This window comes from Neolamprologus brichardi, chromosome 14 (genome assembly GCF_056152115.1).
Source record: "Neolamprologus brichardi isolate AB-2024 chromosome 14, ASM5615211v1, whole genome shotgun sequence".
Taxonomy (NCBI): Eukaryota; Metazoa; Chordata; class Actinopteri; order Cichliformes; family Cichlidae; genus Neolamprologus; species Neolamprologus brichardi.
Window position 1 is genome coordinate 1,699,567 of NC_142117.1, and position 12,130 is coordinate 1,711,696.

At 42.1% G+C, this 12,130-nt stretch overlaps 1 protein-coding gene across 1 annotated transcript in view; it reads left to right on the plus strand.

The window, feature by feature from the left end:
• The window catches only part of LOC148098702 (protein NLRC3-like), a 199,270-nt gene that overhangs the window by 96,494 nt on the left and 90,646 nt on the right, over window positions 1–12,130 (plus strand). The window contains exon 9 of the mRNA XM_087850553.1: window positions 3,526–3,699. Coding sequence (XP_087706679.1) covers window positions 3,526–3,699 — 174 coding nt within the window. The remainder of the gene's footprint in view (window positions 1–3,525; window positions 3,700–12,130) is intronic.

Genomic DNA, 12,130 nt, shown 5'->3' on the forward strand with positions numbered 1-12,130 from the left:
ACAGAGCTCTACATCACAGAGGGAGGGACTGCAGAGGTCAATGATGAACATGAGGTCAGACGGATTGAAACAGCATGCAGGAAACCAGACAGACCAGAAACTACAATCAGACAAGAAGACATCTTTAAACTCCCACCTGGAAGAGATGAACCAATCAGAACAGTGCTGACAAAGGGAGTGGCTGGCATTGGGAAAACAGTCTTAACACAGAAATACACCCTGGACTGGGCTGAAGACAAAGCCAACCAGGACATCCAGTTCATGTTTCCATTCACTTTCAGAGAGCTGAATGTGCTGAAAGAGGAAAAGTTCAGCTTGGTGGGACTTGTTCATCACTTCTTTACTGAAACCAAAGAAGCAGGAATCTGCAGCTTTGAAGACTTCCAGGTTGTGTTCATCTTTGATGGTCTGGATGAGTGTCGACTTCCTCTGGACTTCCACAGAACTACAATCCTAACTGACCCTAGAAAATCCACCTCAGTGGATGTTCTGCTGATAAACCTCATCAGGGGGAAACTGCTTCCCTCTGCTCGCCTCTGGATAACCACACGACCTGCAGCAGCCAATCAGATCCCTCCTGACTGTGTTGGCATGGTGACAGAGGTCAGAGGGTTCACAGATCCACAGAAGGAGGAGTACTTCAGGAAGAGATTCCGAGATAAGAAGCAAGCCAGCAAGATCATCTCCCACATCAAGACATCACGAAGCCTCCACATCATGTGCCACATCCCAGTCTTCTGCTGGATCACTGCTACAGTTCTGGAGGATGTGCTGGAAACCAGAGAGGGAGGACAGCTGCCCAAGACCCTGACTGAGATGTACATCCACTTCCTGGTGGTTCAGGCCAAAGTGAAGAATATCAAGTATGATAGAGGAGCTGAGACAGATCCACACTGGAGTCCAGAGAGCAGAAAGATGATGGAGTCTCTGGGAAAACTGGCTTTTGATCAGCTGCAGAAAGGAAACCTGATCTTCTATGAATCAGACCTGACAGAGTGTGGCATCGATATCAGAGCAGCCTCAGTGTACTCAGGAGTGTTCACACAGATCTTTAAAGAGCAGAGAGGACTGTACCAGGACAAGGTGTTCTGCTTCATCCATCTGAGTGTTCAGGAGTTTCTGGCTGCTCTTCATGTCCATCTGACCTTCATCAACTCTGGACTCAATCTGCTGGAAGAACAACAAACAACCTCCACATGGTCTAAATTATTTAACAAACTAAAACTCCAATCACTTCACCAGACTGCTGTGAAGAAGGCCTTAAAGAGTCCAAATGGACACCTGGACTTGTTCCTCCGCTTCCTCCTGGGTCTTTCACTGCAGACCAATCAGACTCTCCTACGAGGTCTGCTGACACAGACAGGAAGTAGCTCACAGACCAATCAGGAAACAGTCCAGTACATCAAGGAGAAGCTCAGTGAGAATCTGTCTGCAGAGAAAAGCATCAATCTGTTTCACTGTCTGAATGAACTGAATGATCGTTCTCTAGTGGAGGATATCCAACAGTCCCTGAGATCACGACGTCTCTCCACAGATGAACTGTCTCCTGCTCAGTGGTCAGCTCTGGTCTTCATCTTACTGTCATCAGAAAAAGATCTGGATGTGTTTGACCTGCAGAAATACTCTGCTTCAGAGGAGGCTCTTCTGAGGCTGCTGCCAGTGGTCAAAGCCTCCAACAAAGCTCTGTGAGTAAACATGTGATCAGGCTTTTATTTATAACATGAACAGTGTAATGTGTGATGGACCCTTAAAAACTTAAACATATTTTTTTACATGATCATCAGCATTAAATACAGTATATTATAGTTAATGTTTGATAGCAGCAGTAAATGTCAGAGTGTCTTAAACATATCTGGGTGTCAGCTTTTATCAAAGTCATGTCCAGAATCATCCTGTAAGTAAAATTTATTTATACAGCAGCTTTCACAGGTCAAAAACCACAAAGTGCTTTACAATAGAAGCAGGCAATAAAAAACACAGAAGATAAAAACATTAAACAGCAAACACTGAACATCATACAGCCTAAAACTAGTTAAAGGCCACTCTGAATACTAGAGTCTGAATAAATGAGTTAGTGGGACCAGTAAAAGCCTTTGACTGGAAGATCTCAGATGTGAGAAGAGCTGTAGGATTGTAGAAAGTCAGAAATATAGACTGGGACTAAAAGTAAGGACTAAATCTTTAAATAACGCCTAAAATGAACTGGTTACCAGTGTGAAGAGATTAAACTGGAGTAATGTCCAGTCTATTTCATGTGCTGGTTAAAAGCCTCGCAGCATGATTCTGTACTGACTGAAGACGTTCAAAGACTGTGATGGACCCATAGCTGATCAACTCCCTCATTCCTCCTCTGGTCTTATTGCTCTGCATCAGTGCACTGCTCAGCTGAAGATGAGTTCACTTCTATATGTTACAATCTGCCTCACCAGTACAGTTCCAAGGATCTGCAGCTGCTGAATCAATTATATTCCTCGTGTTTCTTCTGGTTTCCTGTTGTTAGATCTGCATGCTTGATTGTTTTTCAATCTCTCCTATGTCGTGCACTTTGATTTCCGACTGTACACAGTCTGTGAACCATGACAATTTGTGACAGAATGCAATGATCAGTGAGGACCCGGAGGACACTGACATTTACACTGTGCAGAATGAGACTTGAGACTTTATCTCACTGCTTTGTGGACGACTGATGGAAGGACTAATCACTATATCTGCTTTAATTGAAATAATTTCCATGAAAATCTCACTGGTTCAGTCTCCCAGAATCTCTCAATCATATCTTGACCTTTTCCTAGAGTAACTAACCCTCACTCAGCAGGATATGAGCCAGCCTTCCCTCTCATTGCTACATGCTTACAGTCTTGCCTATCACCTGTTCACAGAATGAGTCATCACTATTTTTTGTTTAGCATTTAATGAGCAAGTTCCAGGTCTTTATATTTACACAGGGAACATTTTTAAACTAAAATGTTTTTTAGCCATAAATAGTAATGCACACTGGCATTTGTCTTTCTTTCAAAGGTTCAACACAAGAAGTGATTTAAATTAATCACAAACAGTTTGTTATCAAATGACAATTATTCAGATTATGTCTTTATTTTGTTTTTGTTTTTTAGGCTGAGTGTCCCTGACCTCTCTGAAAGAGGGTATGAAGCTCTGTCCTCAGTTCTCAGCTCCCAGTCTTCTACACTGAGAGAGCTGGACTTAAGTAACAACAACCTTCAGGATCCAGCATTGGAGTTTATTTCTGCAGGACTGAGAAGTCCACACTGTAAACTGAATACTCTGAGGTGAGATCAAGTTATGTTGTGCTTTTCATCAATTGACAGAATTAACCAATAAGAAGCCACTAAATGGGAAAAAAGTCAGTTAAACTTCTGTAATAGTTTTATGTTAGTGTCATCTCTTAGTGTTGATTCTTAGTAAAAAAAAAAAACAGGATTTATTGCAAAATCTAAAAACTCTTTTGTGCACCCTCATTGCAATTTAATAACAGTGTTTGTTTAATGTTTTTCTGTCATTTTTCAGACTGAGTCACTGTAAGCTCTCAGAGAGAGGCTATGAAGCGCTGTCCTCAGCTCTCAGCTCCCAGTCCTCTAGTCTGAGACAGCTGGACCTGAGTAACTCTGACCTGCAGGATTCAGGAGTGAAGTTTCTGTCTGCTGGAGTGAAGAGTCCACGCTGTAAAATGGAAACTCTCAGGTCAGGATTTAAAATGTTCCACTGATGATCATGTTAAACCTGATTTCTATTACTGCAGAAACAGTCAATTGATTTTAAAAAAGTCTAAATGTAGAAATTAGCGTCTTTGGGTTTTTAGTGATATTTGTTCACTTTCTGTCTTTCATTTGCAATGAAATGTCCCGTCTGCTCCTCTGAGTCCAAATTCTTTATTTTTGCAATGCTTCATCCACCAAACCTTCTGGTTCAATTCCTGTATTCCGAAGGTTTTTACAGAGCTGTTTGTTCAGATATCAGAATTTGATTTTTAGAAAAATTTAGTAATAAAAATATGATCAATTGATTATTTCTGACTGAAAAGATGAAATATATATTTGGTCATAGTGATATGACTCATTGCCTCACTTAAACATAAAATGTAAACAAAAATTCAAAACAATGGATTAATACAAAACAGAATTTGACTGTTGAGCTTAAAGTGAGCTTGAATGTTATTCACTTCCTGTTTTATTTAGGTAGTTATTGTCTCTGGTTTTTACTTTTACTTCCTCCCCTGACATTGTCTTCATTGGTTTCAGTTGTAGAAGATTTTATTAACTGTTTGATTTGTCACTTTTTTTAAACTATAATTGTTGACTTATAAACTATTGCTAAAATGTATTTTCATTAAAATACCAAATAATTTATTACTTTATCATCTAATTAGATTATAATTCTGTAAATAGGGGTGATAGTGTGGTCTATGTGGGTTGTCTTCAAGTACTCTTCCTCCCACAGTCCAATAACATGCATGCAAGGTTAACTGGAGATGTGTGATTGTGAGCATAAATTGTCTGTCTCTGTCTAGCTCTGTGTTTACCTGGCTACATCACCATAGTTACTGATGCTGAACCTATAACCTGGTCTGGATCAGGTTATGTTCAGAGTTTTTGTTTAAAATCAACTGAAGTGCCTCATTTTCACTGATTCTTTCATTTACAGAAAGCTTTAAGTGTGATATAGATTCAGTCACATCTGACTAATGTCAGTGAATGAGGCCCAGCTGTAAAGTCACAGCAGTCACACTGTATGTGTCTCATTGTCACTGGAGTTTAGGCTCCATACATTCAGCTGGTGCTGCAGAAAAAGTAGAAATGTTTCTGTTTGGTTCTGCTGCTGAGTCTCTTTTACAAAGATGGAACTGCAGCTAATCCTGCTCATGTAGCCAGTTAGTAAAAACTCAAGTCACCGCCAGACACAGCAGACATTTACTGATAATCTCACTGTATGTGGTCTTTTAGCACCTCCTAGTTGTGAACATCTGGAGTGTTGTTAGTCTGGGTGACGAGTGTAACTGTTGAGTGAGAAAGACTGTGGTCGTGTCCAAATTCATGGTCTGCATCCTCCTGAGGATCCGGCCTTCGCGGTCTACGTGGGCCGGGTCCTCAGAAGGTCGGGTAGGCCGGAAGTAAACGGCCATGAAATTGGACGGTCTAACCTTCTGATTAGTGTCACCGCTGTCTCGGTGGAGTTTAATAAACTCTGCCGTCTGCTCCTTGCTATCTAATATATAACAGGACTCTGGCGTAAATCGTTGACCATCTCACACTTCTGTTTAATCAGTTTTTTGTTTGACGTTTATTCAGTTGTGTAAAAACCAAGGAGGAACCCACCCGGTGGATAAATAAAGTTTTATTTTATCTAATCTAATCTAATAACTTTAATCTCAGCCAAACCGATTTACTCACGAACAAATAAAACACGGAAAAAGCCAAACAATAGCATTTTTAGGTTGTCTAAGTGAGTTATATATTACTTTTAATCTGATTAGCAAAACTCCGCGGTGATCTGAAAATGATGTGCAGGGAGTTGTGCCGTTCTCTGCGGCTTCAGTAACCCTGGAGCTCTCGGCCAGCTATCGAGCTGGCGGGTAACAGACGTCTCCGAAAACGTCGAAGCACTTTTGCAAATATGCAATATCTTGATAAACCGAGCAGATATTTGAAGTTTACACACTCACATTCTCGCCTGAAAATATGTTAAAAGTTTTGTGACCCAGGAAGATTAATAAGAGTTATTTTAAATCTTAGTAGCCGCCGCCATTACCAGAAACTGGAGTTTGGCTGGGCCGCAATATGAATTCTGGGATATGGTGGGCCACGAAGGACACACCCGACCCATCCTTCATATTCGGGGAAAAGGAGGACGCATTTGTTGGCTGCATTCGGAGGAGTCCACGAATTTGGACAGCCTTTGGTGCATCGCTGTGACGTTATCGGTTTACAAATGCGTCCTCAGGATAATGCGGCCCATGAATTTGGACACACCGAGCCTGCGTGCTGGTAGCACCTTAGCCACAGCTCGGGTGTGGAGGAGAAGCTGAAAAAGAAGGTTTTCTAGTTTGTAAGGAGGAAAAAAACTGAGAGGACTAAGTTAAAGAGCGGCTGGAGAGTAACAGAGAGCAGCAATGAATGCTGCTCACACAGTTTAGACAGTTTAGCATCAAATGTTCGAGTGAGTTAGCTCCCAGCTAACTACCAGAGCAGCTAACTAGCAAACCAGCTAACTAGCAAACCGGCTAACTGCACCCACAAGCTGTGACTGCGTCTTTCTGACAAGAGCGTCAGACACTCACACTGGTTTTCTTTGTGGATGATAATTTATTCTCACACTGATCCTTCATGATGATGCTGCCATCCACCCACTGCTCCTAGCAGTGTTGCCAACTGCTCAGTAAGGAAAATTGCTATTGGCTGTCCTAAAAGTTGCTGGAAGTTGCTAAATGACGTCATCGCCTAATTTGGATAAATGGTCATGCTAATGTAATTGTAACGTACATTGTAGGAGAGAAAAATAACATCGTGGAAGCGACATAACGTGAGTAACAAAATGTCCTTGAATGCATTTAAATAAATGAATCAAAGTTCTGTCTGTAACTATTACAACACTCTCACCACATTTGTTAACAATTCTCTCAACAAATGTGTTTTTCCTCGTTCTTTGTTATCCAGCTGAGACTTTGGGTATAAATGTGTCATAAACAGGAGAAAGCAGTGCAGGTTCAATGTAATCAAACCTCAGACTGAGTTCAAAATCATCACCTGTCCCAGATATCACATCAGCACCAGAACCATGATGTGTTTACTCACATTTAAAAAGGTGGAGGTCAGTGTGAATGGACTGTTGTCATTGGTCTGAATGTGCCTCTATAAACATGTGCTCTTCATTATTGATGTTTTCCTAATGAACAGAAAATGAGACTTAATAAAATCCTTCTGACTGTTGTTGGAGCAGGTTAGGTCCTGGGTTTGAGTCCCCCACTGTACCACAGGGGCTTCTAGCTTTGTTTCACAGTGTGTAGAACAACAAATAAAACCAAATCACAAAAAGCTTCAAGTCAAAAACGCATCAAACTTTGAGGGTTTTTCCCAAGGATGAGGAAGCAGACTCGGCCATAAACAGCTGGATATATGAATGGTTACCACAGCAACCACAGCAGTGTGCTCTCAGTATATTTAGTTGTATAAAGGTGTTTGTGGTGTGTTGCAGCTGAAACAGCCTCATGTATGTTGACACAGGGAGAAAATAGTGTGAGAACACCGTTCACAGCAGTCACAGCTCGCTGCCTTCAACAGTCTCTTCCTTCCTTGTTTGGATGTCACTGATATCATCTTCTGCTCTCACACTGACCACCTGTTGAAGCTAACATGCTAACATGGAAGCCGCAGGTATGCCACCTGTGGCAGCTGAGGTCACGTGATCTGAGTGTTTGAACCACGTGTTGGAGCAGCATTTCCAAACATCTGCACTTCAGAAGCTCCAAAGTGTGGAAACGTCACTGTGGAGCGTCTCATCCCTATCTAAGAGATTTTCTTGCCTCTGCAAAGCTAAGCTTGCAAACAGCACCATAGTTTGTCAGTCCCAACCAATCAGAGCGCTACTTATGTCACGTCACATGACTCGTGTGTTTACCTCTTTGATTAGCACCCAAAGAACTAAAGAAAGGCTAAAAGGACGTTCAGCCAATCAAATCCCTCCTACGAACAGGAAGTCTAGAGAGGAAATGGAGCAGAGAAGGAGAATCACCAGTTTAAATGTCTGAGTTTTAAACTGGTGACCCTCTAAAGAGGCTTTTATTGACTCTGTTTTCTTTACAGCTTTTTTCACCATTTAAACTGTTTAATATCAGATTTAGAAATAACTTTTGGACAGTTGTTGTACATTTCCACTAAAATGTGACACAAATAATGACTTTCTGACTTTACTTTGGACTAATCTAACGACTCAGCCTGGCTATGTTGGACTTGGTGTGGAAGCAGCTCCCAGTTTGAGTTCAGGAGACACACACTCTCTACTTTGAAGATCAGCTTCAAACTTTCCTTTTTGATAAAGCTTATAGTTCGAGCTGGATCAGGTGACCCTGAACCATCCCTTAGTGATGCTGCTATAGGCTCAGGCTGTTGATGATGCTCTGCTTTCTTCTCCACTCTTTTCACTCCTGATGCTTTTATATGTCACGACTGTCCTTAACTTTTGTGTCTCTCTGATCTCATCTCTTCTCTTTCCCCTCACCCTGCAACCAGTCATGGTAGATTTTTTTGAAGCTGAGCTTTCATATATGATGAATTGCTCTCTTCAGTTGGGTGTCTTCCCTGCTGCCTTTAAAACGGCGGTGGTGAGGCCCCTTCTGAAGAAGAGCAATTTGGATTGTAATGATTTTAATAACTACAGACCTGTATCCAACTTACCATTTTTAAGTAAAATTTTAGAAAAACTTGTTTTTACTCAGATTAATGACTTTCTGAATGATAGACAGATCCTGGAGATATTCCAGTCTGGATTTAGGGTGAACCACAGCACAGAGACTGCTCTCCTAAAGGTTTTAAATGATCTTAGATGTAACTGGGACTCCCAAAAGCTCTCAGTCCTGGTGCTGCTGGATCTAAGCACAGCCTTTGATACAGTAGACCACGCTATTCTTTTAAACTGACTGAAACACATGGTGGGCCTCTCTGGTGCTGTACACAACTGGTTCACTTCCTGTCTCTCAGACAGAACTTTTATGGTGAGTATGGATACATGCTCCTCTAAGATCCATAGAATGACATGTGGTGTGCCCCAAGGGTCGATTTTAGGCCCTGTACTTTTTAATTTGTATATGCTCCCTCTCGGCGGTGTCATCAGGAGGCATGGAGTGAACTTCCACAGTTACGCTGACGACACTCAGCCGTACATCTCCGTGTCTCCTGATGACACCAGACCAATGGATGCCCTTTTTAACTGTAGTTTAGATATAAGATCTTGGATGGCAGAAAACTTTTTACAGCTTAACCAGGACAAAACTGAAGTTTTAATCATCGGTCCTGAGGCTCAGAGAGAGAAACTCTTGTCTAAATTACAGGCATTTTCACTATGTCCTTCACTACAAGTTAAAAACCTGGGTGTTATTTTTGACTCTGAGCTTGGTTTTATCCCACATATTAAACATGTAATCAAAATTGGATTTTATCATCTAAAGAATGTAGCCAGAGTCCGCCCTATTCTCTCTCGGGCCAACACGGAGATGTTGATGCATGCTTTTATTACCAGTCGCATTGATTACTGCCCTGCTTTCTGGTCTCCCCAAAAAGAATATTTCACCTTTACAACTTTTACAAAACTCTGCAGCTCGTGTGCTGACGAAGACCAGAGGGCGGGCCCACATTACACCGGTTTTAGAATCGCTGCATTGGCTCCTCGTGTGTTTCAGGATTGATTTTAAAGTTCTTTTATTGGTTTTTAAATGTCTTAATGGTCTTGGGCCTTCTTATCTCTCAGATCTGTTTTTACCATATGAACCCTCGCGGACCCTGAGGTCCTCTGGTACTGGCCTTTTGATTGTCCCTAAAGTCAGGACACATACTCACGGAGAGGCAGCGTTTCAGTGGTATGGTCCTCGTCTGTGGAACAGCCTGCCGGAGGAGCTCAGGGCCACGGAGAACGTACAGTGGGGCAAAAAAGTATTTAGTCAGCCACCGATTGTGCAAGTTCCCCCACTTAAAATGATGACAGAGGTCAGTAATTTGCACCAGAGGTACACTTCAACTGTGAGAGACAGAATGTGAAAAAAAAAATCCATGAATTCACATGGTAGGATTTGTAAAGAATTTATTCGTAAATCAGGGTGGAAAATAAGTATTTGGTCAATAACAAAAATACAACTCAATACTTTGTAACATAACCTTTGTTGGCAATAACAGAGGTCAAACGTTTACTATAGGTCTTTACCAGGTTTGCACACACAGTAGCTGGTATTTTGGCCCATTCCTCCATGCAGATCTTCTCAAGAGCAGTGATGTTTTGGGGCTGTCGCCGAGCAACACGGACTTTCAACTCCCGCCACAGATTTTCTATGGGGTTGAGGTCTGGAGACTGGCTAGGCCACTCCAGGACTTTCAAATGCTTCTTACGGAGCCACTCCTTTGTTGCCCGGGCGGTGTGTTTTGGATCATTGTCATGTTGGAAGACCCAGCCTCGTTTCATCTTCAAAGTTCTCACTGATGGAAGGAGGTTTTGGCTCAAAATCTCACGATACTTGGCCCCATTCATTCTGTCCTTAACACGGATCAGTCGTCCTGTCCCCTTGGCAGAAAAACAGCCCCATAGCATGATGTTTCCACCCCCATGCTTCACAGTAGGTATGGTGTTCTTGGGATGCAACTCAGTATTCTTCTTCCTCCAAACACAACGAGTTGAGTTTATACCAAAAAGTTCTACTTTGGTTTCATCTGACCACATGACATTCTCCCAATCCTCTGCTGTATCATCCATGTGCTCTCTGGCAAACTTCAGACGGGCCTGGACATGCACTGGCTTCAGCAGCGGAACACGTCTGGCACTGCGGGATTTGATTCCCTGCCGTTGTAGTGTGTTACTGATGGTGACCTTTGTTACTTTGGTCCCAGCTCTCTGCAGGTCATTCACCAGGTCCCCCCGTGTGGTTCTGGGATCTTTGCTCACCGTTCTCATGATCATTTTGACCCCACGGGATGAGATCTTGCGTGGAGCCCCAGATCGAGGGAGATTATCAGTGGTCTTGTATGTCTTCCATTTTCTGATGATTGCTCCCACAGTTGATTTTTTCACACCAAGCTGCTTGCCTATTGTAGATTCACTCTTCCCAGTCTGGTGCAGGTCTACAATTCTTTTCCTGGTGTCCTTCGAAAGCTCTTTGGTCTTGGCCATGGCGGAGTTTGGAGTCTGACTGGTTGAGGCTGTGGACAGGTGTCTTTTATACAGATGATGAGGTCAAACAGGTGCCATTCATACAGGTAACGAGTGGGGGACAGAAAAGCTTCTTACAGAAGACGTTACAGGTCTGTGAGAGCCAGGGATTTTCCTTGTTTGAGGTGACCAAATACTTATTTTCCACCCTGATTTACGAATAAATTCTTTACAAATCCTACCATGTGAATTCATGGATTTTTTTTCACATTCTGTCTCTCACAGTTGAAGTGTACCTCTGGTGCAAATTACTGACCTCTGTCATCATTTTAAGTGGGGGAACTTGCACAATCGGTGGCTGACTAAATACTTTTTTGCCCCACTGTACATGTTTTTAAGAACAGGCTTAAGACCCACCTTTTTAATTTAGCTTTTACTTAACGTTTATTTATTTTATGCTTATTTATTCTATGCTGTTACTCTATTATTAATTTAGGTTTTACCTAATATTTATTGATTTTATTCTTATTCATTTTTTATCTTCTTACTCTATTTATATTTATACTGTATCCCATTCTTATTATTTTTTTTTATTTTATTCTGTATATACTCTTAGTAGGTCATATCTCCAGTGTTTCCTCGGAGGGGGCTCTCTGCACCGGGGTTGTGATCGACCGTGGCTGCTGGGGCTCTGTGGGTCTTCTCAACCTGGCTGGGGGGCTTCTTTGCCTCCCTCCTGCTGTGTGCCCAGCCTGGAGGCTGTAAAGCACTTTGTGCTACATCTTTGTATGAAAAGTGCTTTATAAATAAAGATTGATTGATTGATTGATTGATAGATTCTCCTCCGGGAGCCTGTTTTCACTGGGAGGATCTTTGTGTCAAAGGGAGTTCTTCCTTCCCACCATCACCAAGTGCTGCTCACAGTGGATTGTCTGGCTTTTGGGGCTTTCTCTCTAACATTGGAGGCTGTTACCTTACACTGTTAAACAGCTTCAGACGACTGTTGTTGTCTGTTGGGAATTGTCACTTGTAAATAAAGTTACATTGAATGGATGTAAATGGATAGATGTTATTGTGACAAACAGAAAATGATCTTTAAAAGATTGATTGTTGTTTTGTGTGTCTGCAGTCTGTCAGGCTGTCTGATCACAGAGGAAGGCTGTACTTCTCTGGCCTCAGCTCTGACCTCCAACCCCTCCCATCTGAGAGAGCTGGACCTGAGCTACAATCATCCAGGTTTCTCAGGAATGAAGCTGCTGTCGACTGGACT